Source organism: Catharus ustulatus, chromosome 24, assembly GCF_009819885.2.
Source record: "Catharus ustulatus isolate bCatUst1 chromosome 24, bCatUst1.pri.v2, whole genome shotgun sequence".
Lineage (NCBI taxonomy): Eukaryota > Metazoa > Chordata > Aves > Passeriformes > Turdidae > Catharus > Catharus ustulatus.
The window spans coordinates 7,209,736-7,237,653 of NC_046244.1; the positions used below are offsets into that span (position 1 = coordinate 7,209,736).

Sequence of the window (27,918 nt, forward strand, 5' to 3'; positions counted from 1 at the left end):
TGAGATAATCCCTTCCGTGACCCCGCTGGCCGCACCATTCCTGGCTCTGGCCAGCAATGCCCAGCAATGTCCAATGCCCAGCAATGCCCAGCAATGTCCAATGCCCAGCAATGCCCAGCAATGTCCAATGTCCAATGTCCAGCAGTGTCCAGCAATGTCCAATATCCAGCAGTGTCCGGCAATGCCCAGCAATGCCCAGCAATGCCCAGCAATATCCAGCAATGTCCAGCAATGTCCAATGTCCAGCAATGTCCGGCAATGTCCAGCAATGCCCGGCAATGCCCAGCAATGTCCAATATCCAGCAATGTTCAGCAATGCCCAGCAATGTCCAGCAATGTTCAGCAATGCCCAGCAATGTCCGGCAATGTCCGGCAATGTCCAATGTCCAGCAATGCCCAGCAATGCCCAGCAATGCCCAGCAATGTCCAGCAATGTCCAGCAATGCCCAGCAATGTCCAATGCCCAGCAATGCCCAGCAATGCCCAGCAATGCCCGGCAATGTCCAGCAAAGTCCGGCAATATCCAGCAATGCCCAATGCCCAGCAATGCCCGGCAATGTTCGGCAATGCCCAGCAGTATCCAGCAATGTCCAGCAATGTCCAGCAATGCCCAGCAATGCAATATCCAGCACGGAGAGATCGGGGTGGGGCCGGCATTGTTGTGGGGCGTGGCTGAATACGCAAATGAGCACATTTGCATAAATATAGGCGTGGATCATTAGCAATTCACGCCGCGCTGCACGCCGGGAGCGGAAGCGGCGGCCGCGTGGTGGCTCCAACATGGCGGCCCCCGGCAGGAGGTGAGCGCAGCGCCGGAGGCTCGGCCGCGATCAGCTCTGCTCCTCTCACGCTCCTTTCTTCTCATTCCCCTTTCCCCTCTCACCCTCTCCTTCCCCCCTCCCACACTCGTTTTCCCTCTCGCTCCTCTCCCCTCACTCCTTTCTCCCCCCGCAGGAAGCTGGCGGAGCTGAGCCTGGACGAGTTCCTCGCTGCCGGCTCGGACTCGGAGCATGACGGCGGCTGGGAGGAGGAGGATGAGGAGGCAGAGGAGGGCAGCCGGGCTCCCAGGCAGCGGCGGCCGAGCGGGAAGGCGGCCGAGGGGCTGCAGGCACGGCCGGGCAGGTGCGGGCTGAGCACGGCCTGGGAGGGGCGGCTGGAGGAGCTGGGGGGGCTCAGCACAGGGAAAAGGAGCTCAGAAGGAACTTTTGGTTTTGCACAAGTCGCTGACAGGAGGGGACAGCCCCAGGGGACAGGGACAGGAGGGGAGGGAGCGCGCTCGGTTGTGCCAGGGGAGGGTGGGGTTGGACAGCAGGAGGAATTTCTGCATGGAAAGGGTGCTCAGGAGCGTGGTGGGGTCCCCATCCCTGCAGCAGTTCTGAAGAAGTGAGAAACAAATTCTTGTTGTTTTTTCCAGGTGTTTTCATCCATCCCAGCACAATCTGGTATCTTGCTATGAAGATTTCTTGATCCTTGACAAAACGTTTTTCTTAAAACCTCAGCAGAGCTTTGAGCAGCGAATAAATTAATAAATTATATTAATTACATTAATTACATGAATTCTGTCCCAGCAGGAAGAAGGGAAAGGCATCTGAGCACAAAGATCAGCTGTCCAGGCTGAAGGACAGAGATCCTGAGTTCTACAAGTTCCTGCAGGAGAACGATCGCAGGCTGCTGGATTTTGATGCCTCAGACAGCTCTGAGGAGGAGGAGCCTCTGCACAGACCCCCTGATACCCTCGAGGTACCTGCCTGGGATCAGGGAACTCAGCTCCATGTGCAGTGTTTGTGTTCCAGCCCTGAATCATGGAATGATTTGGGTTGGAAACGACCTTAAAACTCATCCAGTTCCAACCCCAACACATCCCAGTGCTGGGTTCTGTGTCCAGCCTGGCTTTGGACACTTCAGGGATCGTCAGGGGCAGCCACAACTGTGCCAGGGCTGCCCACCCTCCCAGAGAGGAATTAATTCTCAATATCCCATCCAAACCATCCCTGCTTTCCACAGAGTGCTGGGAGCTGTGTGAATAAATCAGCCCTGCCTCCCTCCTCAGTCCCTGCTCAGGGAGCTGGGGCCAGGCAGGAGTTGTGGAAACCTTCCCTCAGTCCCTCCTGCTGCTCTCTCTAGGAAGCCAGTGATGAAGATGATGAAGATGATGATGAAGAACAAGAAAAAGTCAAAAGGAAGAAAGTTTCCCTCATCCATGTGAGCCTGAAAATGGTGGAGGAATGGAAGAAAGCTGCCCAGGTGAGAGGAACACAAAGCTCTGCAGAGTTCTCCCTGCCTGTAAAAGGCCAGTTTAGGATTTGTTGATCTGGCACAGGATTTGTGTCCCAAACCCCCAGAATGGCTTTGTCATTTCCCTTGGGCTGCAGAATTCGAGTTCTTCCATTCCATGGGAGGGAGAAGCTGCACAAGTGTGGCTCAGAAGAGGCCAGAATGATCAAATTTGGGTTTTTCACCCTCTTACTGAGCCTTTGGCAGCTCCTGGAGCTTTCTGAGTCACACATTTAGTAGTGATGGAAGAGCTGAGGGGAATGAAGCTCGAACTGGAAGTTGCTTGCAGCTGATTAATTCCTCCTCAAACCTCAGTAATTAAAATTTTTTAAATTTTTTTGTGATTTTTTAAACCCTGTCCTGATAGAATTCAGAGTTCCAGTGAATTCCAGTCCCAGTCAGGAGTGTCAGAGTTCCAGGACATCCTTGCCTCTCCTCAGTGACCCCTTTTCTTCTTTCCCCAGAGGAATCTCACCCCAAAACTCTTCCATGAGATCACCCAAGCCTACAAGGCAGCAGTGGCCACCACCAAAGGGGACAGTGGTGGTGACCCCAGCAAGTTCCAGGTGACTGACACTGCAGGTGAGGGCAGGGAAATCATCTGGGGGGAGATGAGCACTGGCAGGAGTTTATTAATTCACCTTTCATTAAGGAGCTCATCTTGCTTTGGGATTTTTTCTTTCAAGGGTGGGTTCTTTGATAAAAAATTAGAATATAATGCAAACTGGGGGTTTCTAGAGGGAAATGCAGCTCTGCCATGGAAATTCCTGCCTTCAGTTCCCCTTTTACCATTGGGAAAATGAGGAGTAGGTGGAAAATCACTCACAAATCTCTCCTGGCTTGTTTCACCCAGTGTTCAATGCCCTGGTGTCCTTCTGCATCCGCGACCTCTTCCAGCACCTGCACAAGCTGCTGCTCCCCAAAGCCCCCAAGAACAAGCTCAAGTAAGTCTGGGGGGGTTTGAGATCTCCAGGGAAGCTGCTGGGGGATTCCAGGGGGCCTGGCAGAGAGGTGGCAGCTCCTGCCAAGCCCTGAGTGCCTGAGGATGCTCGTGGGGTTCTTCCCTTCCCCCTCAGTACCAAACCCCAGCTGTTTGCAGGGGGTGTGTGGCTCTGGAATTGCCTTGGTGTGCACTCAGGGGACACTTCAGGCCCTGGAAATTGGTTTTCAACCCTTGTGCTGTGTCCCTGCAGTGTCCCCAGAGTGTGACCCCTGTTCATCCAGCAGCTGTTGGTGCAAGGAATTGATCTCACTGCTCATTGTGCTGCTGAAATCTGATTTATTTGGGTTTTTTTTTTAAAGCTAAACCCAATTCTTGCTCCTTTCCAGAATGGTTCTCCCTTCCAGCAGCCCCCTGTGGGGAAAGCTTCGACTGGACATCAAAGTTTATCTTGGCTGTACCATCCAGGTGAGAAACATCATCATTTTCAGTTTGGGGGTCAGTCTGGGCCCTGCTGGACTATTTGGGATATTTTCCATTGAGGCAGGTGGGATTTCCCCCTCTGAGGTTTGTGTTCATTGTTTCCCTGTGTTCTTTTGGAATTATTTGGTCCAATTAACAATTTGGAGGGTCAGAATAGGTAAGGCAGTAAAGAAGGGTTGAATTAACATTCTGGCTGCTCCCTCTGTTTTAATTTGTCTGACAGATTAATATTTAATAGGCTTTCAGGTGGTTTGCAGTCTGTGTTCCTGCATTCTGCACCATTAATTCGTTTTTTGGTGCTGTGATCTCTCCACTTGAGGTAAATACTGAGATGTTCTGTTGGTGACCTCACATGTGGAATGTCTGACTGTGATAATGCTCCATCCCATCCATCCAAAATTCCTGATGTTTGAGACAATTTGTGGATTATTTCTGAAGGAAACTCCTACCCCCACTTAATTAATTTTTTTTTTTAAGATTGCTTCATTAGCAACCCCAGATTGGAATATTCAAACCCAACCAGCACTGAAGCACTGATTCTTTATCAGCTGAGGGAAGGGATGGCAGGAGAGGCAAGGCAAGAGCTGCTCCCTCAGCTGGGAGCTGCCACAATGACTTAGCACAAACAGCAATTAGAGCAGGAGAGATTTTATTTTTATATATTATTATTTTTTCCCTCAAGCTGTGGTGCCTCTCTCCAGCAGCAGAGGATTGCAGAGCCCTCAGCCCCAGCTTTCACCACTGTGGATTTTCTGGCCCAATTCTTGAACAAAACCTTCTCCTGTTGGTGTGGGAGGGACTTGGCAAAGTCTGCTCAGCCCAGGATCTTTGCAGGGCAGGGAGGAGGGTGAGGAGGCAAATTTAAATGTGGACAAAATGCCTGTGGTGCTTCCAGCAGCTGGGACAGCTCCAGGCAGGGACTCTCTGAGTCTGCTGGAGCTCAGCTTGGAAACTGGGCCTGTCTGCAGTGAGCTGAGCTGGACAAGCTGCAGACACAAAGATTTGCTTCTGCACATTTTTCCTTGAGGGAGAGTTACCCCAGACACCCAGAGCATCCCAGCTCCCCTCAGGAATCCTGGAGTGTGCTGCTTCCTCACTGCCTGAGGCTGAATGTGGCAGTGAGGTGACATTCTGGTGTCCTGCAGGTGACATTTTGGTGTTCTGCACTGCAGATAAACACAGATTATTGCAGTGTCCACAAGGGAGGGGCTGTGTGAGGAGCTCAGGGGCCATGCAGGGGCCTGAGCTCCCATTTTCAGGCTCAGGGCAGCTCTGCACCCTGCCCTGTGTGTGCTCTGTGGTTTTCTTTTTTGGTCCCTGGTGGTGTTTGCCAGGACCAGAGTGCTAACATTTAGAAAACTCACATTTATCAGCTGAGAAAGACCTGAGGCCTTACTTGATGAGTTCCACAAGAGTCTTTATTTCATGCAAAGGATGATCAAGCAGGATTCTCTCAGAACAAAGGGCAGACAGAAATATTTATAGGTTCAGGGAGAATTCAAACAACAACCAATAAAAGTTTATCCAAAGAACAGCATCCAATCTAAGTGAGAAGTTCTGCAGGTGAACTGACCAATTACACAGACTAATTCCTAACCAATTATCTTCCAAAGTGTTAGAGAGTGACCAAATTCTTCAGGAATTTGGCTCAACCTTGGTATCTAGGATCCCTTATCTATTCTAGCAAGTTCCAGGGGCCAGGGGAAGATGGCTTTGGAAGAATTGTACCATCCACACTGCTCCCCTCATCCAGCTGTGTGTGTGAGCTCCTTCCTGCCAGTTTGGAGCTGCCAGATGCAGCAGGGCAGGGGAGGGGGATGAGCCCTGCCTGCTCACTGGGGCTGTTTTGTTCTCCACAGCTCCTGGGGTGCCTGACAGAGGCCTCAGTGGGTGCAGCAGTCCTGCAGCACGTCAGTGCCACAGTTCCCTACTACCTGTCCTTCCCCAAGCAGTGCCGGGCTCTGCTCAAGGTAAGGGATGTGCCAGGGGTGTCTCAGAGGTTTTTCCACCTCCAGCTGAGCCTTTTGTGGGGTTTGGGCTGCACCCCCTGGCAGCTGAGTCCTTGCCTTGCTGTGCTGCTGTTCCTGGAGAGGGTTCCTGCCTCTCTGCTGAGGTGAGGGCGTGGGTGGCTCTGTTTGTAGCTGCTGCTCCCCAGGGAGGTGTTTTTGGGAAGCTGCTTCCTCCTCCCAGATGGAGGAATTGCTGCCAGGCAATGCCTGTGCACTCAGGGAGTGGGGGTGGAACATTTCTGTGGCAGCTCAGCCACAACTGCTGAGCGTGAGCAGCAGCACAGGAGCTGTGGGGGAGGCACAGGGGGCAGCAGGGGGGATCTGAATGGAAACTGCAGCTCTGGGAGGGGGCAGGGGGCAGCAGGGTGGGTCTGGATGGAAACTGCAGCTCTGGGAGGCACAGGGGCAGCAGGGGGGATCTGAATGGAAACTGCAGCTCTGGGAGGCACAGGGGGCAATGGAAACTGCAGCTCTGGGAGGCACAGGGGGCAGCAGGGTGGGTCTGAATGGAAACTGCAGCTCTGGGAGGAGCAGGGGAGCCCTTGGTGGAGGAGGTGACTGCAGGGCTGGAGGCTGGCACAGCTCACAGCTCAGGATTTCTGAGAAGGCTTTTCCAGCCCTGCACTGAAGCCTTGCTGTGCTGTGCTCAGTGACTGCTTTGGGAGGGCACCAGGGGGACATGGAGTCACTCAGGGGTCTCCCAGTGAGCGTTTCACCACAGAAATAAAAGTTGTGTGGGTTTTAGAGGTGCTGGTTTTGGGCAGGTTCCTTTATTGATCATGGGAACATCAGATTTGTCTGTTGTGTGGTGTCCCAGTGAGAGTGTGAGGACAGAAGGGCTGCCAGTGACTGACAGACAGCCCTGGGTGTCCCCTGGGTGTCCCCTGGGTGGCAGAGAGGGAGGTCCAGGCCTGTCTGTGCCCAGCAAGGAGCTTTCTGTGCCTTCACTCAGCTGTCTCTGTGTTTTATCCCAGCAAGCCATCACTCTGTGGAGCACAGGGGAGGAGACAGTCCGAGTCCTGGCCTTCCTGGTGCTCAACAAGATCTGCAGGTACAAGAAGGAGGTGTACCTGAGCCCCCTGCTCAAGGTAAGCCTGGCTCTTGCTGGGATCTGCACCTTGAACTGCAGGTGCTGGAGGTGGTGCTGCCCCCAGAAAACCAAACAGGGCAGAAATTCTGTCAGGCCAGGGTGATCCCTGCTCCCCCTGCTCCCCCTGCTGCTGAGGGCACAGAGGCTGAGCAGGGCAGCTCTCAGGTGCCTGGGGAATGTTCATCCCCCAGATTGCTGAGGGCTCTGTGAGTGCTGCTCTGACCTTTCAGCTGGGTGCATTTTCCTGCCACAGTGGCACCTGAGCAGGAGAGCTGTGCCCTGCCACCCCCACGTGTGGCTCAGACCCTCCTGCAGCCTTGTCCCCTCATGGGGACATTTCCAAGCTGAGCCCACTCTTGGAGGAGGAGCAGGCTGGGTGATTCCTCCCTGTGACCAAAGCAACGCTCCAGCCCTGCTTCAAACACACCTGGGGAGGAATCCAGAAACGCTTTTTTCTCTGTTTTACATGTTTCTCACCTTCTCTCTCCTCCCAGCAAATGTACATTGCCTTTGTGAAGAACTCCAGGTTCACCTCTCCCAACGTGCTGCCCATGATCAGCTTCATGCAGCGCACGCTGACCGAGATGCTGGCGCTGGACACGCACACCTCGTACCAGCACAGCTTCATCTACATCCGCCAGCTGGCCATCCACCTGCGCTCTGCCATGGCCCTCAGGAAGAAGGTGAGAGCCTCCTGAGCCCTGGGAGCCAGCCTGGAGCACAGGCAGGCAGAGTTCAGGGAGTAAAGCACCATTATCAGCTGCACCATTTTGACTAAAATTTTGGTCTGAACCCAAAGTGCGGCTTATAATCAGGTGTGGCTGATATATGGACAAAGAATGAAAAGTTGTGTTTTAGTTTGGAGGACAGGTGTCTGCTGAGAAAGGCAGGAGCTTCTCTTTGAAATGGAGAATGTAAACCCCCTCCCTCCAAATTATTATCATTTTGAAATCAAGGGGCTCTCAGGCAAAGATATGGGAATTAGGAATAACAGTTCTTTACTAGGGAAATTAAAATAGAAATACAGCACTACAAAGAACAAACCCCAAACCCTGACACAGTCAGAGTACAGCCTGACACCCGTCAGGCAGGCAGGGTGTTGGCAGCAGTCCCATTCCATGGTGGCTGCATCCTCCTGCAGTGACAGATGTGGCTCAGCTGGAGCAGTGCTCCTGTACAAGGCGCAGTTTCCCTCCGGAGCTCCAGTGGGGATGTGGAGAAATCCGGTTTTCCTCTGGAGTCCAGTGGAGAAAGGGGCTCCCTTAGTGTCCCAAACCCTCTGTTTTTATCTTGGTAAGAAATGTTGGGCTCTTCCCCCTGGCTGGAGCAACTCCCAATGGGATGCAGTAATTTTATCAGTGCCACAGTGGGACTCAATGGCCATGAGCAGAAAATGACTGGCTGGAGGAAGGATGGGCTGTGAAAAGATAAAGAACACTGCCCTGCCTGGTTTATAAACCATGGCCATGAACAGGAGATATCTCCTTTGGAAATAAAGAACACTGCCCCAGCTGGTTTCAATGGATGCCCATTAGCAGAATATCTCCCACAGTGATCAGGATCACTGCCCCACCCTGCACAGATGGTGACAGAACAGACACCTTTGATCACACTCTGTATTGTAATGTAAAATTACTGTAATTGTCCAGTTCTAGCTGCAGGCTCTGCAGTCCCACCCTCCCAGATTCTCTCCTCCATTCCCTGTTTGCATTTTTGGGGCTGGTCCTTGGTTCTGGGCTGGGAAAGGATTGTTCTGTGTGCCTGAGGATAACACTTCATATAAATTCAGAGTCACACATCAGTGCAGTATCTGGAAAACATGAAAGTTAAAACTGAAGGCATGGTGGGAAGGAATTTCCCCCTTCCTAGGAGGAAATGTGTGGAGAGGAGGAATTGCAGTGGCTACTTCAGGCCTTGGTGCTGTCTGACCCTTTGGTGGAGCACCTGGGAGTTGCCTGTGCTAAAATTTCAGCCAGGAAGGAGAAATTGAAGCTTTGGGGTGAGCTAATTGTGGCCTTGCAGGACCTGAAAGGAGCCTCTGAGAAACTCTCTGTCCAGTATTTGCAGTGGCAGGGTGAGGGGGAATGGATTCACACTGACAGGAGGGTGAGATTGGACACCAGGACACAATTCTTCCTTCTGGGAGGGTGGAATGGATTTCCCAGAGGAGCTGTGGCTGCCCCTGGGTCCCTGAAAGTGTCCAGGCCAGGCTGGATGGAGCTCAGAGCACACTGGGATGCTGGAAGCTGCCCCTGGGTCCCTGAAATGTCCAGGCCAGGCTGGATGGAGCTCAGAGCACACTGGGATGCTGAAAGCTCCCCCTGGGTCCCTGGAAATGTCCAGGCCAGGCTGGATGGAGCTCAGAGCACACTGGGATGCTGGGAGCTGCCCCTGGGTCCCTGAAGTGTCCAGGCCAGGCTGGATGGAGCTCAGAGCACACTGGGATGCTGGAAGCTCCCCCTGCCCATCTTTGAGATCCCTTTGTACCCAAACCCTCCTGCAGGGTGGGATTTGCTTTTCTCTCCCCACTTGCAAGAGTTTGTGCTGCACTCCCATCCTGGACCCCCCTTCTCCTCTCTGAGGCTGCTGTTTGTGACAAACCCTGCAGGTAAAGCAGCTCAGGAGCCTCCCTGGGTGCTGCAGCTCCCCAGCACAGTCCAGGCTGTTTAAAGGTTTAAGTGAACAAAGCAGCTCAGACCTTTGGGGAGCAGCCCTGCTTTCAGTCTGACCTGGGAAATCTGAGTCAGATTGCTAATCCTGGATTTAGTCCTGTTTAGCAAAACAGACCCCACAGATTATCTGTTCAGCTGCCCCCAAACAGGGCAGGGTTTGTGCCCCAGCTAAATCTCCTGGCTGGTCAGACATGGGGATAAACAAGCAGAGATAAATGAAGTCTGGGCTGCAGATCCCCTAATTGGATTGCACTGGCTCCTTACACCCTCAGTTGTGGCCCAGACAAGGAGTAAATCCACTTCATTTCACAGCTGGGACCTCACCAAAATGTGCCAGTGCAAGGCCTGAGCTGCTGGAATGGAGCAGTGCTGGCTGCTGGGAGGTGATTAGTGAGCAGAGCAGATTGCTGCTCTGTTCTGTGCACGAGTGAGAAAAGCTCTGTGCTCCAAATCAGTGACCTGGGCCGAGCTGCCAGAGCTCTGCCATGTCCAGCTGTGCCTTGGCTTGAGTCCCTGCTGCAAGGCCTGGCCCAGGGGCTGCAGTTCAAGGATTCTGGCCCTGTCTCAGCTCTTGTGCAGCTTTTCCATGCACAGGAGATGAGCTGGGCCTTGGCAGAATGGGAAAAACCACAGGTGAGGCACCTTGTGAGTGCAGCCTGCAGCACTTTAGGGAAGGGTTTCCTTCAGGGCCTCCTGCTCCAGCTGGGCTTTTACTGAACCAGAGCTGCAGCACCTGCCCAGAGTCTCAAAAACAGTTTGGGTGCAAGCCTTGGGCCAGGCTGGGTCTGTGTCACCCTGTCACTGCTGTCACCCTGCCACTGCTGTCACCCTGTCACTGCTGTCACCTTTCACCCTGCCACTGCTGCCACCCTGTCACTGCTGCCACCCTGCCACTGCTGTCACTGCTGTCACCCTGCCCCTGCTGTCACTGCTGCCACTGCTGTCACCCTGCCACTGCTGGCACCTGTCACCCTGCCCCTGCTGTCACTGCTGCCACCCTGCCCCTGCTGCCACCCTGCCACTGCTGTCACCCTGTTACTGCTGTCACCCTGTCACTGCTGTCACCTTTCACCCTGCCACTGCTGCCACCCTGTCACTGCTGTCACTGCTGCCACCCTGCCACTGCTGTCACCCTGCCACTGCTGCCACCCTGTCACTGCTGTCACTGCTGCCACCCTGCCACTGCTGCCACCCTGCCACTGCTGTCACCCTGTCACTGCTGTCACCCTGCCACACTGCCACTGCTACCCCTGCTGTCACCCTGCCACTGCTGTCACCCTGCCACTGCTGTCACCCTGCCACTGCTGCCACCCTGCCACTGCTGCCACTGCTGCCACCCTGCCACTGCTGCCACCCTGCCACTGCTGTCACCACTGCTGGCTGCTGCAGTGGTTCTGCTGGCAGCCAGAGCTGCAGCTTTGCTCTCTGCCCTGCTGCAGCTTTGCTCTCTGTTCTGCTGCAGCTTTGCTCTCTGCAGGTTTGCTCTCTGCTCTGCTGCCTGGCACTTCCACCCTGAGCTGTGGAAGTGAAGCTGTCCTGGCTGGTCTTTCCCAAAAGTTCTGGGCTGATGGTTTGCTCCAGTGCTGAGCTCAGGATTCCCTGTGCTTGGCCCCATCCCAGTGCCTGCTGTGAGGCTGGGAGATCTTCCTTCTCCAGGCAGCCCCACTGAGCAGCAGCAGGCAGGTTTTATTCACTTGATTTCCTTCAGGCTCTGGTTCCCAGTGAGTTTGCTGCCCTGGGAGTGGCAGCTCCAGTGTTGTTACCCCCCTGAGCATTGCAGTGTCCTGGATCAGACAGGGAAGCAGAGTGAGCACCTATCAAACACCACTTGTTCAACTTTCTGCCTTTATTTTTCATTTCCCCTTTTGCAGGAGAACTTCCAGTCAGTCTATAACTGGCAGTACATCCACTGCCTGCACTTCTGGTGTCGAGTTCTCAGCACCATCCACCCCAGTGAGGTGATGGAGCCCCTCATCTACCCCCTGACTCAGATCATTATTGGCTGCATCAAGTGAGTAGAGCCCTCAATTCTTTTAGCTCTGCTTTGTTGTGCTATTTTACAGTTCTGTGATTTGGATTTAACCATGAATGGGTCTCAAAGCTGATTTAAATTGAAATTTTCCAGCTTGAAATGTGTGTGAGGTGGTGACAGAGTTTTGGGGTGGGTTATTCTTTCCTCTTTGTGTAAGAAAAGTCTCAGTCTGAATAACCTGGGCAGATTATCCTTGTAACTGCAAGGAAAATGCTCTGCCTTGCTTCAGCAAATCCTCATCTGCAGCTCTAAATACACTTGGGAGCTGCATTTTTGGTGCCTGTTTGTTGGGATTTGAAGAAGTGGGACACAGTTGTTATTTTCAGGATGTCTGCTGAGAATTCCCTGCTCCCTCAGCTGCTCTGGCTGCAATGTCTGTGCTCTGGGGTGGTGTTAACAAGGAGCATTGAGGGAATTTTGGCATCTCTGGTGATCTCCCAAATCCTGTTAGCTCTCTTAACCAGATTCTCAGCTTTAACCCCCAGGTCTGGAAGAACTCCTCAGTGGTGAGGATAAGCAGATTTAAACGATCAGATAAGGGGATGCAAACATCCCTCCTGCCCCTGGGGGTGCAGCCTGGCACCTCCTGCCTGTCCAGCAATCAGTCTGGGGGCCAGGAGAGGGACTGGGGTGGGGGTTAGAGGGGATGGGGTGAGGGTTAGAGGGGATGGGGTGAGCTCAGCAGGGTTAGAGGGGAATGGGGTGAGGCCCAGCAGAGTTTTTAGCAGCTTGGCAGGAGCTGCAGGTGCTGCCTGGTGAGGCTTTGGAGGTTTGGGAACCCCACAGATGGGTTTGGGGTGACCTCACTGTGGCCTTGCAGGACCTGAAGGAGCTGCAGGAATGATGGAGAGAGGATTTCCAAAGGATGGAGGACACAGGGAATGGCTTCACACTGAGAGAGGCTTCAGATGAGATAGCAGGAAAAAAATTCCTCCTCCTGAGGGTGGTGAGGCCCTGGAATGGAATTCCAAATGTCCAAGGCCAGGCTGGACAGGACTTGGGACAGTGGAAGGTGTCCCTGCCCTTGGATGAGCTTTTAGTCCCTTCCAACCCAAACCATTCCCTGGTTCTGTGATTCCAGCATTGGGGAAACACCAACAGATCCCAGCTGGAGCCTCTCCTGAGCCAGGCTGGGATGGAAGGAGGCAGAGTGGCACTGTGGGGGTGCTGTGGCTCTGTGGGACAGGACACTGTCACCCCTGCTGTCCCCTGGGACAGGGCACTGTCACCTCTGCCATGCCTTATTGCTGTGGGATTTATCCCAAGGGATGGATGGGAGGAGAATGCCACCGTCCCATCCCTGCTGTCCCCTGGGACAGGACACTGTCACCTCTGCAGCCCCTTCCTGCTGTGGGATTTATCCCATGGGATGGGAGGAGAATGCCATGGTCCCATTCCCTCTGTGACAGGACACTATGTGACCTCTGCAGTCCCTTCCTGCTGCTATGGGATTTATCCTGAGGGATGGATGGGAGGAGAATGCCACTGTCCCATCCCTGCTGTCCCCTGGGACAGGACACTGTCACCTCTGCCATCCCTTTCTGCTGCTGTGGGATTTATCCCATGGGATGGGAGGAGAATGCCACTGTCCCATCCCTGCTGTCCCCTGGGACAGGACACTGTCACCTCTGCCATCCCTTATTGCTGCTGTGGGATTTATCCCAGGGGATGGATGAGAGGAGAATGCCACTGTCCCATTCCCTCTGTGACAGGACACTGTCACCTCTGCAGTCCCTTCTTCCTGCTGTGGGATTTATCCTGAGGGATGGATGGGAGGAGAATCCCACTGTCCCACCCCCTCTGGGACAGGACACTGTGTCACCTCTGCCATCCCTTCTTCCTGCTATTGGATTTATCCCAAGGGATGGATGGGAGCAGAATGCCACTGTCCCATCCCTGCTGTCCCCTGGGACAGGACACTGTCACCTCTGCAGGCCCTTCCTGCTGCTTTGGGATTTATCCCATGGGATGGATGGGAGCAGAATGCCACTGTCCCATCCCTGCTGTCCCCTGGGACAGGACATTGTCACCTCTGCCATCCCTTCCTGCTGTGGGATTTATCCTGAGGGATGGGAGCAGAATGCCACTGTCCCATCCCTGCTGTCCCTGTGCCAGGAGGTGGCGCCTGGCTCCAGCACAAGGACAGTGACCACACATCCCCACATCCCTGGGACCTACTCCATCCTCCCTGAGCTGCTTTTCATCCCTGGGCTGGCCCCTCTCCACCCTGCTGCTTGTTTTTAGCAGCAGGAGCTCCTCCTCTGCTGTCCCCTTTTTCCATGAACTTTTCCTGGCTGAGCTGTGTACCCTGAGCTGTGGAAATGGAGCTGGAAATGAAGCTGGAAATGGAGCTGGAAATGGAGCTGTAGGTGAAGCTGGAAATGAAGCTGTAGGTGAAGCTGGAAATGAAGCTGTAGATGGAAATGAAGCTGTAGGTGAAGCTGTAGGTGAAGCTGGAAATGAAGCTGTAGGTGAAGCTGTAGATGAAGCTGTAGATGAAGCTGTAGGTGAAGCTGTAGATGGAGCTGTAGGTGAAGCTGTAGGTGAAGCTGGAAAGGGAGCTGTAGGTGAAGCTGTAGGTGAAGCTGTAGGTGAAGCTGTAGATGGAAATGAAGCTGTAGGTGAAGCTGTAGGTGAAGCTGTAGAAGCTGTAGGTGAAGCTGGAAATGAAGCTGTAGGTGAAGCTGTAGATGAAGCTGGAAATGAAGCTGTAGATGGAAATGAAGCTGTAGATTAAGCTGGAAATGAACCTGGAGATGAAGCTGTAGATGAAGCTGTTCCCAGGTGTGTGTGGTGGCTGAAGGAGGGTTTGGTGCCTCTGGCATTGCAGCCTCTCAGCAGAGAAGGAAGCAGGGCCAGCCTGGGTGTCCCTGAGCAGGGCTGGTGCTGAGAGGAGAATTCTCTGTCCCCTCTGGCCACCAGAACAAATCAAAGCAAGCCCTGAGGCTGTTCCCAGCCCTGAGGCTGTTCCCAGCCCTGCAGAAGGACAGGAGCCATTCCCAGTGCTGGGAGGTGAAGGAGTCACTCTGGAGGGACTGGAGCTCCCTGAGCAGAGCTGTCCCAGCTGGGTTTGGCACTCCCTGCATCCCCACAAACGAATGGCTTTGGTTTACAGTAAATCCATACATTTAACAGCTTTATTCCTCCATCAGTTAATTCCTGAGGATGGCTTTTGTCACCTCCACAGGTGCCAGGGCAGGGCTGAGAGGCAGATTTATTCCTGCAGTGGCTCCAGTGATAATTATTTCAATATTTGGAAGGGGGATGCAGCTGATTTATGGTGCCTGGTCAAGCATTTTTATTTTGTGGGCTCTCCTGGATTGCTCAGCAAATCCTTTGGGGAGGAAGGGGTTCATTTATCAGCTGGGTCTGTCATCTGTGAGCTGGGCTTTAAAAACATCCAATTTTTAATGCTGGAGGCTCCAGGTGCAGGTCACTGAGAGTGGGACAGAAATGAGTTTGAGGGGGTGCTCTCCATCCTCCCCCTGCTCCTGGGGGAGCTGACTCTGCTCAGTCCCTGACAGGGACTTGGCTCAGCTTTTGCCTTAATTACCTCAATTATTTTAAATATGAGTGAAAGTCACTCAGGGCTCTTCCCTTTCCTATGTGAGAATTTTATTTCCAGCTCTGGGGTGGCTCCAGCAGCCCAGGTTGCTGTGCAGATCCCTTCAGCAGACTCCTGTGTCCCTGCAGGTGCAGTTCCTCTGTAAATTTGGTCTCCTGTAATGAATTCTGATTTATTTTTGCTGCCCAGGCTGGTGCCAACGTCGCGGTTCTACCCCCTGCGCATGCACTGCATCCGAGCCCTGACCCTGCTGGCCCAGAGCACCAGCACCTTCATCCCAGTGCTGCCCTTCATCCTGGAGGTGGGTGTGCCCTTCTGGAACCTTCTCCCTGCTCAGCACCCCCCCTGCACCTCCTGGGCTCCCAAAATCCCTGGCGAGCAGCACCGGGCTTGCTGGGAAAATGGGATTCAACTTTGGGATTCAACTTTGGGATCCAACTTTGGGATCCAACTTTGGGATTCAACTTTGGGATTGAATTTCAGGATTCAACTTTGGGATTCACCTTTGGGATTCAACTTCAGGATTCAACTTTGGGATTCAACTTTGGGATTCAATTTCGGGATTCAACTTTAGGATCCAACTTTAGGATTCAACAACTTTAGGATTCAACAACTTTAGGATTCAACAACTTTAGGATTCAACAACTTTAGGATTCAACAACTTTAGGATTCAACTTTAGGATTCAACAACTTTGGGATTCAACTTTAGGATTCAACTTTAGGACTCAATTTCAGGATTCAACTTTGGGATTCAACTTTAGGATTCAACTTTAGGATTCAATTTCAGGATTCAATTTCAGGATTCAACTTTAGGATCCAACTTTAGGATCCAACTTTAGGATCCAACTTTAGGATCCAACTTTAGGATTCAACTTTAAGATTCAATTTCAGGATTCAACTTTAGGATTCAACTTTAGGATTCAACTTTAGGATCCAACTTTAGGATCCAACTTTAAGATTCAACTTTAGGATCCAACTTTAGGATTCAAATAGAATTCTGCACCAGCTGGGTGCAGAGATGCATCCCCAGGGGTGGGACTGGGGAATGCAGAGCTGCAGGAATTCCCCAGGTTCCTGCTGCTGTGGTCAGCTCTCAGTGAAGGCAGAGTTGGTCCTGACTGCAGACAGCAGGAAATGGAAAAAACTCAAAGTTACACCTCTGCTTTATATATATATATAAGCTTAACGTGCTTGAATCCATCCAAAAACTTTAATTCAATCCCTACACTCTGATCTCCTCTCTGAAAAATTCAAAGAAACCTGCAGGGCTGTGCTGCAGTGCTGGGCTGCAGGGTTGGAGTGCAGGGTTGGAATGCTGTGCTGTGCTGTGCTGCATGGCTGAGCTGCTCTCTGGCACTGGCAGCTGTGGTTCCCAGCTCCCTTCCCGCTCCCCACGTGGAAATTGGGAGTTTGGGAGTGCCAGAACCTCCCTGTTTTTCCTGCCCTGGCCATCCCTGTGTCTGCCCCTGGTTTTCTGCAGCCCCAGCGCTGCCTTGGGGCGTTCTGGGCCCCTCTGCTCCCTCATTGTCCCATCCCAGCCTGCCCCAAGGATTCCTGCACATCAATCCCTGTGCCTCAGGATGGGAACCACACTTCCTCCCCTGCCCAGCTCCCTGCTCATCTCCCTGCCACCCCCTGGGCCCCTTGCAGAGCCCCTGGCTGCCCCTCCCTGCCTGCCTGAGGCGTGGGAGGCTCCCAGGGAGCCCCCGTGGCTTTAATGTGTCTGACCTGGGGATCAATAGCTCTGTTTGGGCCACAGAAATAACTGTGCATAACGAGCTTTATGGCATCGATTCCCCAGGCAAGGGCTCTTTGTTTGCACAAGCCCCCAGCTTGTCCCTCCCTTCCAAATAACCTGGATTGACAAATAAAATGTGAGGAATCAATAACAGCCTCCTGCTTCTGTGGCCTGGGGGCACAGCTGTGACCTGAGCAGCCTCTCCCTCCCTCCCCAGCCTGCTGGGGCTGCACAGAGCCAGCAGAAATGATTCCTGCTCAGGAGGGCAATCTCAGAGTGCTGGGCACAGGGAGAGGAGCTGGGGCTGCTGCAGGGTGTGGGTGAGCAGGGTGTGCTCCTCACCCTCTGTGGGTGCCATCACATGCAGATCTCACAGCTGGTGGCTTTATTTATTACATTTAAATGGGAATGAAACCTCCCTCAATTGCCACGTGGGGTCCAGGCTCCTCTGGGAATCCCCCTGGTCTCCCTGGGACAATTATTGCAGTGACAATAATGAATTTGGTGTAAGCATCACTTAGTCTTGCTCTGAACCTCATCCCCTTCAGGGCCAGCTCTAAAACCCACTCCAGCTTTGGGTACAACCTGTGACCATGAGGAAGGTGTGGCTGAGGAATAAATCTCAGTTTTTGTGCTCTTGTTCTGGTTTGCTGTTCCCAGCATCTTTCCCACCCTCAGCTCCAGGGCTGGGTGCTGTTTGCTCCCTCCCTGGGGTGTTTGGAAAGTTTCTGCCTTGTCCTCTTGGCTCTGCCACCAGCTGCATGCTCCTGGTTGTTGTTTGGTGGTTGCTTTGTGCTGTGATCACCTTACACTCACCTCTTTTCTTTTTCTTTCCCAGGTTTTCCAGCAGGTGGATTTCAACAAGAAGCCAGGACGGATGAGCTCCAAGCCCATCAACTTTGCTGTGATCCTCAAGCTCTCCAATGCCAACCTGCAGGAAAAAGCCTTCAGGGTGAGTGGGATCAGCCTGCAGAGTGGGACCAGCCTGCAGCAGTGCCTGGCTGCCCTGGGATGGCACAGGGAGTGTGCTCTGTGTCCCTGTCCCCAAGGGCTCCCCCAGCCTGGGCAGTCCCAGGGGTTGGTGCTGGGAGATCTCTGTGGTTTGGGTCATAGCCAAGCTCTTGGTTTGTGTTTCCCCTGCTCAGGATGGCCTCATTGACCAGCTCTATGACCTGCTGCTGGAGTATCTGCATGGCCAGGCCCACAGCATTGGCTTCCCAGAGCTGGTTCTCCCCACTGTCATCCAGGTAAGGGCAGGCTCCTGTGGGGCCAGAACGTGCTCAGGGCAGGGTAAAGCCAAGAGAGCTGAGGGAGCTCAGGATGGGCCTCAAAACGAGGGGAGAGCCACCCACCTTTGCTTAATTCTGATTTTTATTTGTGTTTTGGGGAGCTGGTGGGGAGGAGCAGCTCACATCTAATGAGGGAGGTGGGGGAAAGTGGCTCTGGAGTTTGCCATCTGCTGGGAGCCAGAGGGGAGCAGAGGCTGCCCTGGGATGGGCTTGGGGTGGTGAATTCAGCTGAGTCCTTGGGGATTCACTTGTGGGGTCTTGGAGCAGAACCTGTGCTCTGAGCCCAGCTTTTCCTTGTCCTCAGCCTCCCTGAGGTGCTCTCCACAAGATGGCAATCTTCTCTGCCAGCCTTCCCTTCCCCATCTTCCTTTTCCCAATCTTCCCTTCCCCAGGGATGTGGGATAAGCCCTGGTTGTGCCTCACAGGCTGTTTAGGATACGGGATATTGGATATGGGATATGGGATAAGCCCTGGTTGTGCCCCACAGAGTGTTTAGGATATGGGATAAGCCCTGGTTGTGCCCCACAGGCTGGTTGGGATTTGGGATGAGCCCTGGTTGTGCCCCACAGGCTGTTTAGAATATGGGATGAGCCCTGGTTGTGCCCCACAGGGTATTTAGGATATGGGATATTGGATATGGGATATGGGATGAGCCCTGGTTGTGCCCCACAGGCTGGCTGGGATATGGGATGTGGGATAAGGGATATAGGATGAGCCCTGTTTGTGCCCCACAGAGTGTTTTGGATATGGGACAAGCCCTGTTTGTGCCCCACAGGCTGTTCAGGATATGGAATAAGCTCTGTCTGTGCCCCACAGGCTGGTTGGGATATGGGATATGGGATAAGCCCTGGTTGTGCCCCACAGGCTGTTCAGGATATGGAATAAGCTCTGTCTGTGCCCCACAGGCTGGTTGGGATATGGGATATGGGATATGGGATATGGGATGAGCCCTGGTTGTGCCCCACAGGCTGGCTGCCATGCTCAGCTCCATGTCCCTGCAGTGCTGGCACCTCCTGGCACAGCTCTTGGCACAGGGGCTGCCTTGGCTGGTGGGAGCTGTCCCAGCCCCTGTGTGTGCCTGTGAGCAGCTCCTGTGCCTGTCCCTGTCCCTGTGGCAGCACAGGGTGCTGTGCTCTGAGCCAGGAGCTGGCACAGACACAGCCCAGCACCAGGCTGCAGCTCTGGGCTGGGGATTGGTGCTCTCAGATTCCTGCTGGGCTGGGGGCTGGGCTTGGCTCCCCAAAATCCCCCAAAATCCCCGTGTGGGGAGAGCTGGAGAGCTTCCAGCCCAGTGTGAGCTCCATCTGTGCTGAGCCTCCCTCCCTGCTGAGCTCACAGGGCAGGGCTGTTCCAGCTGGCAGGGGCTGTGTCCCTGCTCCTGCTCCTCCTCCTCCTCCTCCTCCTGCTCTGCTCAGCCACTCTGAGCCTTTTCCAGGCTCAGCTTCCCAAATTCTCTGCCTGGCAGGCTGGAAGCACCCAGCAGATGAAAGGGGATGGGACACACTTCAAAGCTGCTGCTGCTGGCCCAGGGCTGAGCCCCTGGTGGTCACTGCTGGGAGGGGAGAGCCCCTTCAATCCCTCCCCCAGCCCCTGGCAGGCAGCACAGCACGAGTGGGAGGCTGGAGGGGAAGGGCTGGCACTGGGGCAGGGGCTGGCACTGGGGCAGGGGCTGGCAGGAGCCAGGCTTGGCTGGCAGGGAGCAGAAGGGCAGGAGGTGCTGCCTTAACCTGCCAACAGCAGTTCTGTGCTCCCTGTGTGCCCAGGGAAGGATTCCCTGTGCTCCCTGTGTGCCCAGGGAAGGGTTTCTGATGTGAGCAGGGCACTGGGCAGGGGCTGGCAGGGAGCAGAAGGGCAGGAGGTGCTGCCTTGGCCCTGCCAGCACCAACTCTGTGCTCTCTGTGTGCCCAGAGAAGGATTCCTGTGCTCTCTGTGTGCCCAGGGAAGGATTCCTGTGCTCCCTGTGTGCCCAGGGAAGGATTCCTGTGCTCCCTGTGTGCCCAGGGAAGGATTCCTGTGCTCCCAGGGCAGTTCCTGCTGTGCTCAGGGCTCTGGGCAGGGTTTGGCTCCCCTGCTTCCCTTCCAGTAAGAGCAGCTGGGGTTGTGCTCTGTGCTCTCTGCCTGGGGAGGGTTTGGTGCTGCAGGCTGGCAGGGGGACAGAGTGAACCCCAGGAATGACAGGGCTGGGATGTGGAGCTCAGAGCCATCCCCACACACTCTCACTGCTGTTACTGCAGAGATCCAAGTGTTCATTTGGCAGGGTGGGGAGAAGCACACACAGACCCTGTTCTCCCCTCTCTGTCCTTCATCCCTCCCTGGTTGTGTCCCTGCCTCCCCTCCCAGGGCTGGGATCTCCTTGGGGCTCATGGATGGATTCTGTGGCAGGTGGAGGTGGGATGTTGGGGAACACACAGCTCCAGAGTGCACTGCCACAGCCCAGCTTCTGCAGGAGAAGAAAAATTATAATGGATGTGGCAGAGGATGGAATGGATCTGGGGGGATCAAGTGAGATAAATCCAATGACAAATGCATCTCTCAGTGGAGATAAATATGCAGCACCTATAAAAAATAAATATTTTAGGAAGGAGGGGTGAGGGCAGGACAGGCTTCAGCAGCAGAGGAATTGTTGTGCTGATGGTTTCTTTGTGCTTTGGGGGAGCAGGGAAGGCCTTGGGTGTGAATTCCCATTTTTCTGAGCTGCTGCTGTGATGGCAGCTGGGAGGGAGAGGGGCCAGGGAGCCCTGAATGGGGAGATGCTGCAGCAAAGAGCCCTGAGGGAGCAGGGAGGGACAGGTGGCACTGCCAGCTCTTGGTTATCAGTGACACCTCTGGGGCAAACTCCTTCCTGGAATCCTGGGATCCTTCCTGGAATCCTTCCTGGGAATCCTTCCTGGGATCTTGGAATCCTTCCTGGAATTCTGGAATCCTTCCTGGGAATCATTCCTGGGAATCCTTCCTGGGAATCCTTCCTGGGATGCTGGAATCCTTCCTGGGAATCCTTCCTGGAATCCTTCTGGAATCCTTCCTGGAATCCTGGAATCCTTCCTGGGAATCCTTCCTGGAATCCTTCTTGGAATCCTTCCTGGGAATCCTTCCTGGGAATCCTTCCTGGGAATCCTTCCTGGAATCCTTCCTGGGAATCCTTCCTGGAATCCTTCCTGGAATCCTGGGATTTTTCCTGGAATTGTTCCTTCTGGAATCCTTCCTGGAATTGTTCCTTCCTGGAATCCTGGAATCCTTCCTGGGATCCTCCCTGGAATTCTTCCTGAAATCGTTCCTTCCTGCCTGGAATCCTGAAATTCTTCCTGGAATCCTTCCTGGAATTTTTCCTTCCTTCTCCCTGGAATCCTTCCTGGAATCCTTCCTTGTTTCCTCCCTTGTTTCCTGTTGTCATTTTGGTGTGGATTGGAGCCCTGGAGGTTTCAGGGGTGCCAGCTGGGTTGGGTTTGGGGGCTGGGCTGTCACTGTCACTGTCCCTCTCTGTGTCCCCTCCCAGCTGAAGTCCTTCCTGAGGGAGTGCAAGGTCTGAGCACTGTCCCTGTCACTGTCCCTCTCTGTGTCCCCCCACAGCTGAAGTCCTTCCTGAGGGAGTGCAAGGTCGCCAATTACTGCAGAGCCATGAGGCAGCTGCTGGAGAAGCTGCAGGAGAACTCGGCTCACATCTGCAGCAGGAGGCAGAGAGCAACCTTTGGTGTGGCCAGCACGGGGGCTGTGGTGAGCCTGGGGACATGGGGACAGCCTGGGGACAGCCTGGGGACATGGGGACAGCCTGGGGACAGCCTGGGGACAGCCTGGGGACACAGCCTGGGGACATGGGGACAGCCTGGGGACAGCCTGGGGACATGGGGACACAGACACAGCCTGGGGGACATGGGGACAGCCTGGGGACATGAGGACAGCCTGGGGGACATGGGGACAGCCTGGGGACATGGGGACACAGACACAGCCTGGGGGACATGGGGACACAGCCTGGGGGACATGGGGACACCCTGGGGACATGGGGACAGCCTGGGGGACATGGGGACACAGACACAGCCTGGGGGACATGGGGACACAGACACAGCCTGGGGGACATGGGGACACAGCCTGGGGGACATGGGGACACAGCCTGGGGACATGGGGACACAGCCTGGGGACATGGGGACATAGCCTGGGGACATGGGGACACAGCCTGGGGACATGGGGACAGCCTGGGGACATGGGGACACAGACACAGCCTGGGGGACACAGACACAGCCTGGGGACAGCCTGGGGGACATGGGGACACACAACCTGGGGCTCCTCAGGGACATGGGGACAAGCTGGGGACATGGGGACACAGCACAGCCTGGGGGACATGGGGACAGCCTGGGGACATCCTGGGGGACATGAGGACACCCTGAGGCTTCTGTGGGGACACAGACACAGCCTGGGGCTCCTGTGGGGACATGGGGACAGCCTGGGGCTCCTGTGGGGACACAGACACAGCCTGGGGACATGGGGACAGCCTGGGGCTCCTGTGGGGACACAGACACAGCCTGGGGACATGGGGACAGCCTGGGGGACATGGGGACAGCCTGGGCTCCTGTGGGACAGGCTGAGCAGGTGAGGAGCTCCCCTGGAGGAGGAGCAGGAGCAGGCTCTGTCTGATGGATCCCCTGCTCTGCCCCTCTCTGCTTCCCTCTCCTCTGAGGGGATTTTTTTCCATGTTTCCATTCCATCACTGCCCTGCCCCGTGGGCTGGGTTCTCCCTGTGAGCTGGAGCACAAGGGAGTGCTCAGGAAAGTTCAGCAGCTCTGGGTCCCGGAGGGCTCTGAGCTCATTTTGGGGGAGCTCCTGTGAGTTCCCAGTGACATCTCAGAGCTCCTCCAGCAGGCACTGGGAGCTCCCACTGCAGCCACCACGTGGGATTTGGGGATGTGCCACGAGCTGAAGCATCCCCTGAACCCCCAGAGGTGCTCCTGGGTGGGGCTTTGTGCCCTTTGCCATCCCAGCGTTGCATTTTCCAGCTTTTGGCTGCCTGTGTTCTCCCTGCAGTGCCAGGCTTTGCTTGGCCTGAGGAGAGTTCTCAGTCCCTCCACTCCTGACTCAGCAGCTGCCTGAATAACTGAGCCTAAATTCATTTAGTCCTGCTTGTGGTTTCCAATTTCTGCCCAGGAGCTGGGAAAATGTGGTTTGGGAAAGGGTCTTCACCTTGTGCCCTTGAGTGGCTGTGTTTATTGGAAAACTGCCTGGAAAAGCTTTAAATTTGTGTCCCTTTCTGCCTGGAATTCTGCAGGAAAAGCTTTAAATTTGTGTCCCTTTCTGCCTGGAATTCTGCAGGAAAAGCTTTGAATTTGTGTCCCTTTCTGCCTGGAATTCTGCAGGAAAAGCTTTCAATTTGTGTCCCTTTCTGCCTGGAAAACTGCAGGAAAAACTTTAAATTTGTGTCCCTGTCTGCACAGGAGCAGTGGGAGAAGCAGGTGAGGGAGGAGGGGACACCCCTGAGCAGGTATTACACCCAGTGGAAGAAGCTGAGAGAGAAGGAGATCCAGCTGGAAATCAGTGGCAAGGAAAGGGTGAGTACAAATCCTGAGCCACACCTGGGACAGGCAGCTTTGGGGTTTGCTGTGCTCACACAGACAGCTTTGGGGTTTGCTCTGCTCACAGAGGCAGGTTTGGGTTTTTCTCTGCACACAGACAGGTTTGGGGGTTGCTCACAGGCAGATTTAGGGTTTGCTCTCAGTTCACAGAGGCAGATTTGGGTTTTTCTCTGCTCACACAGACAGGTTTGGAGTTTGCTCTCAGTACAGAGAGGCAGATTTGGGGTTTGCTCTGCACAGAGAGGCAGATTTGGGGTTTGTTCTGCACAGAGAGGCAGATTTGGGGTTTGCTCTCAGTAGAGAGGCAGATTTGGGTTTTTCTCTGCTCACAGAGGCAGATTTGGGTTTTTCTCTGCTCACACAGACAGGTTTGGGTTTTTCTCTGCTCACAGAGGCAGATTTGGGGTTTGCTCTCAGTTCAGAGGCAGCTTTGGGTTTTTCTCTGCTCACACAGGTTTGGGTTTTTCTCTGCTCACACAGACAGATTTGGGTTTTCTCTGCTCACAGAGGCAGGTTTGGGTTTTTCTCTGCTCACACAGACAGATTTGGGTTTTTCTCTGCTCTCAGAGGCAGATTTGGGTTTTTCTCTGCTCTCAGGCAGGTTTGGGGGTTGCTGTCATTTCAGAGAAGCAGATTTGGGTTTTTCTCTGCTCTCAGAGGCAGATTTGGGTTTTTCTCTGCTCTCAGGCAGGTTTGGGGGTTGCTGTCATTTCAGAGAAGCAGGTTTGGGTTTTTCTCTGCTCTCAGGCAGGTTTGGGGGTTGCTGGTGTGCTGAATGGAGCTGTTGTGTCCCTCAGTGGGGACTGGTGCCTTTAATGCTGCAGCTTTTTGAGCCCCAGCAGGAGAGGGAACACCATGAGGCCATTAGGGCTGGGAAAATCCATGTCCCATTAGCAGCCATTGGGGAGAAAAAAGGTAATAACAGGAAAAAAAAGGAACCCAGCCTGGCTGGGAGCTGCAGCTTGCCTCACACAACAGCTCTGAGCCTTTCTGCCCACCCCATTTGCTTTTCCCAGTGGTTTTTAATGGGCTGGGGATTTATCAGCTTGGTGGGACTCAGGAGCTCTCTAGCTGGGGATTAAAAGGCTGGCCCCCAAATTAGCTAATTAGTGATGAACACAGGGGCTGGGGCTGGGGCAGGGCTTTGGGATCACTCCAGGGTTGGGGTTGGTTTTGGGGTGGGGTCTCAGAAGCAGCAGAACTTGTGCTGCTGTCACCCAGAGCTGCCTCTGGGAATGGGGATTTTCCCTGGGCACTGTGGGAGTGTGGAATCCAGGACAGGACATTTCTGTCCCCCAGAAATGGGAATTATGGACAATGCTTCCAGCCCTGCTGGGGCTGCCCCATCCCTGGCCAGGCTCTGAGGGATGGGACTGTCCCTGCCTTGGACCTGGAGGAGCTTTGGGGTCCTTTCCTGCCCAGTGCCTCTGATCCCTGCCCCTGCTGCACTCCCCAAATCCCTCCCTGGCCTCTCTGGGCTGTTTTAAAGGCAGCACAGACAGGAGGGGCAGAGCTGTGGCACACAGAGCAGTGGGGAGGTGATTTCAGGTGAGGCCAGTGCTGGTGGGTGATGATTTGTGCCCATCCCAGAGCTGCAGGTGATTGCAGCCCCAGGATGGGGCAGAACCCTGCAGCAACTCAGGAGAAAGTGCTGGAATTGGCTGCAGAGGAAATGCCAGCCCCATCCTGTCTGTCTGTCTGTCTGTCTGTCTGTCTGTGCTCTCAGACTGCTCCTGGTGCTGCCCCAGGGAGGATGGGCTCTGCTCAGCCTGGGGAGGTTTTTGGGGTGGTCTGAGGGGTGGCAGGGACAGCAGAGGAGCATTTCCACAGCAGATGAACATTTCCAGGCCAGCCCTGGTGTGTGCTGATGGCTCAGTGCTTCCAGGCAGGGCAGCCCAGCTGATGCTCAGCCAGCACCTGGGGCTTCATTTGCATCCTGATTATCTTTGTCCTGCTGGCCTGAGCCCCTTGCAAGCAAATCCTGCCCCTAATCCCCCTCTGGGGAGGTGTAAAGAGCACTGAGGTGGTGCCAGTGGAGAGGCTCAATGAGAGTGGAGCTCTGAGCCCACTGATCTCCATCAGACACACCCTGAGCACCCTCAGCCCCTGAAATCCTCCAACCTGTCCCCAAAACCAGGGCAGTGCTGCCCCAGGGGGGGATCAGTGCAGAGCAGAGCTCTGTGTGCCTCACCCACCCTGTGCCAGCTGCTCTGGGCAGAGCCAAGCTCCTGCCTTTAGGCCCAGCTTTGGCATTGAACCCTGAGTGAGGGCTGGATTTGTTTTTTGCCAGCTCGAGGACCTGAACTTCCCCGAAATCAAGCGCAGGAGGCAGGAGGAGAGGAAGGAGGAGGACAAGAAGGAATTCAAGGATCTGTTTGAGCTGGACAGTGACTCTGAGCAGGAGAATGGTGGATTCTCTGTGAAAGGTGCAGGGCTGGTCTTGCCTCTCCTTGTCCCCAATCGCATTTCCCTTGTCCCCAATCCCATTTCCCTTGTCCCCAATCCCTTTTCCCCTCCTTGTCCCCAATCCCATTTTTACTCTTTGTCCCCAATCCCATTTATTCTCCTTGTCCCAAATCCCATTTTTTCTCCTTGTCCCCAATCCCATTTTTTCTCCTTGTCCCCAATCCCATTTCCCCTGTCCCCAATCCCTTTTCCCTTGTCCTCAATCCCATTTATTCTCCTTGTCCCCAATCCCATTTATTCTCCTTGTCCCCAATCCCATTTCCCTTGTTCCAAATCCCATTTTTTCTCTTTGTCCCCAATCCCATTTCCCCTGTCCCCAATCCCATTTCCCCTGTCCCCAGTCCCATTTCCCCTGTCCCCAATCCCTTTTCCCCTGTCCCCAATCCCATTTCCCTTGTCCCCAATCCCATTTCCCCTGTCCCCAATCCCATTTCCCTTGCCCTGTCCCACGTGCTGGGGTCCCTCAGGGGTTTCCTGCTGGGTTCAGAGGATCCCTGGCTGGAATCTCTGCAAGAGAAAATCCAGTTTGGGAACCTCTGAGCAGGGAAGAGCCAGGAGCTGGAGAGGTGCTGCACTCTGGGATCTCCAGGTGGATTTGTGGCAGGAATTGGGAATTGGGAATGGCTCAGGAGGAGGGGCTGGAGCACAGGGAGGGACTCTGGGGGGATTTTGGTGTGCAATGTGCAGGAATGTCCCCGTGAGTGAGGCTGGCACTGCTGAGCTCTGTTCACACCCTGCAGGGCCAGGCAGGGCCAGGCAGGCCTCGGATGACAGCTCAGAGGGCAGCACTGAGGAGTTTGGGGAGGATGATGATGATGAAGAAGGAAACTACGAGGTGGAGGAGGAGGAGGAGGAAGAACTGGAAGAGGACAGCGAGTCAGAGGGTGAGTGGGGAATTCCTGAGGGGTTTGGAAGCACTGCCCCATCCTGTGCCCCCCAAAATTCCCCCAAACCCCCATTCCACAGCATTTCCCAACACCAAAAACTAAAACAAACCAAGCTGCCACCCACAAAAAAAATTCTTCTCACTTTATCATCTCCTTCAAAACAACAAAACATTTTGCTGTTTAGTATTACTCAATTTTGTACTATAAAGTACTCTGTCTATTAAATAAACAGATTTTCCACTTCTCTCTAAAAAAAGTATTTTTCCCTAAACCAGTTAGAAGCCCCCATTCCAAAATTTCCTCCCAAATTTCCATTTTGGGGCACTTTGGGCTGGTGCTGCTGTCCCAGCCCTGCAGGGCTCTCTGGGAGGGATTGCTGAGTGTCTGGCATTAATGAGCAATTAATGAATGAGTAATTCATTAGCAGCCAGGGTTATTATCACAGCTGTCCTTTCCCTGCAGAGGAAGGAGCCCAGCAGAGCAGGAGCCGCCCCCAGGGCCTGTCCCACTCTGACCTGCAGCAGCTGGCACAGGGAGGGGAGGACCTGGTGCAGGACCTGCAGTTTTCTGATGAGGATTGAGCCCTGCAGAGCTCCTGTGCAGCTCCTGTGCAGCTCCTGTGCAGCTGGAGCTGCTGCCAGGGCCAGGAGCCCAGGGGGGACCAGCCCCAGGTGCTGGCACAGCCAGGACACTTCAACTCAGCCTGGAATTCTCAATTCAACCTGGAATTCTGAACCTGGACCCCTCAGCTCAACCTGGACATTTCAACTGAATCTGGACACTTCAACTCAACCTGGAATTCTGAACCTGGACCCCTCAACCCAACCTGGACCCCTCAACTCAACCTGGACATTTCAACTCAACCTGGAATTCTCAATTCAACCTGGAATTCTGAACCTGGACCCCTCAACTCAA

General features: G+C 54.3%; 1 protein-coding gene across 2 annotated transcripts; it reads left to right on the top strand.

The window, feature by feature from the left end:
• The first annotated feature begins 737 nt into the window (after positions 1-737).
• Positions 738-27,795, top strand: NOC2L (NOC2 like nucleolar associated transcriptional repressor). 2 transcript variants are annotated; one of them, XM_033079483.1, is made up of 19 exons: positions 738-800; positions 955-1,122; positions 1,569-1,740; positions 2,125-2,244; positions 2,739-2,856; positions 3,128-3,218; positions 3,604-3,682; positions 5,557-5,667; positions 6,681-6,794; positions 7,291-7,479; positions 11,340-11,479; positions 15,255-15,366; positions 17,642-17,755; positions 17,949-18,050; positions 21,660-21,803; positions 23,513-23,626; positions 25,941-26,076; positions 26,857-27,000; positions 27,466-27,795. In XM_033079483.1, exons 1-19 carry the CDS (start codon positions 781-783, stop codon positions 27,582-27,584), a joined length of 2,307 nt encoding a protein of 768 aa, XP_032935374.1. In that variant the 5' UTR covers positions 738-780; the 3' UTR covers positions 27,585-27,795. The 2 variants fall into 2 exon arrangements, with proteins under 2 accessions (XP_032935374.1, XP_032935375.1); XM_033079484.1 differs by having other exon boundaries at positions 1,572-1,740.
• Positions 27,796-27,918: the final 123 nt, after the last annotated feature.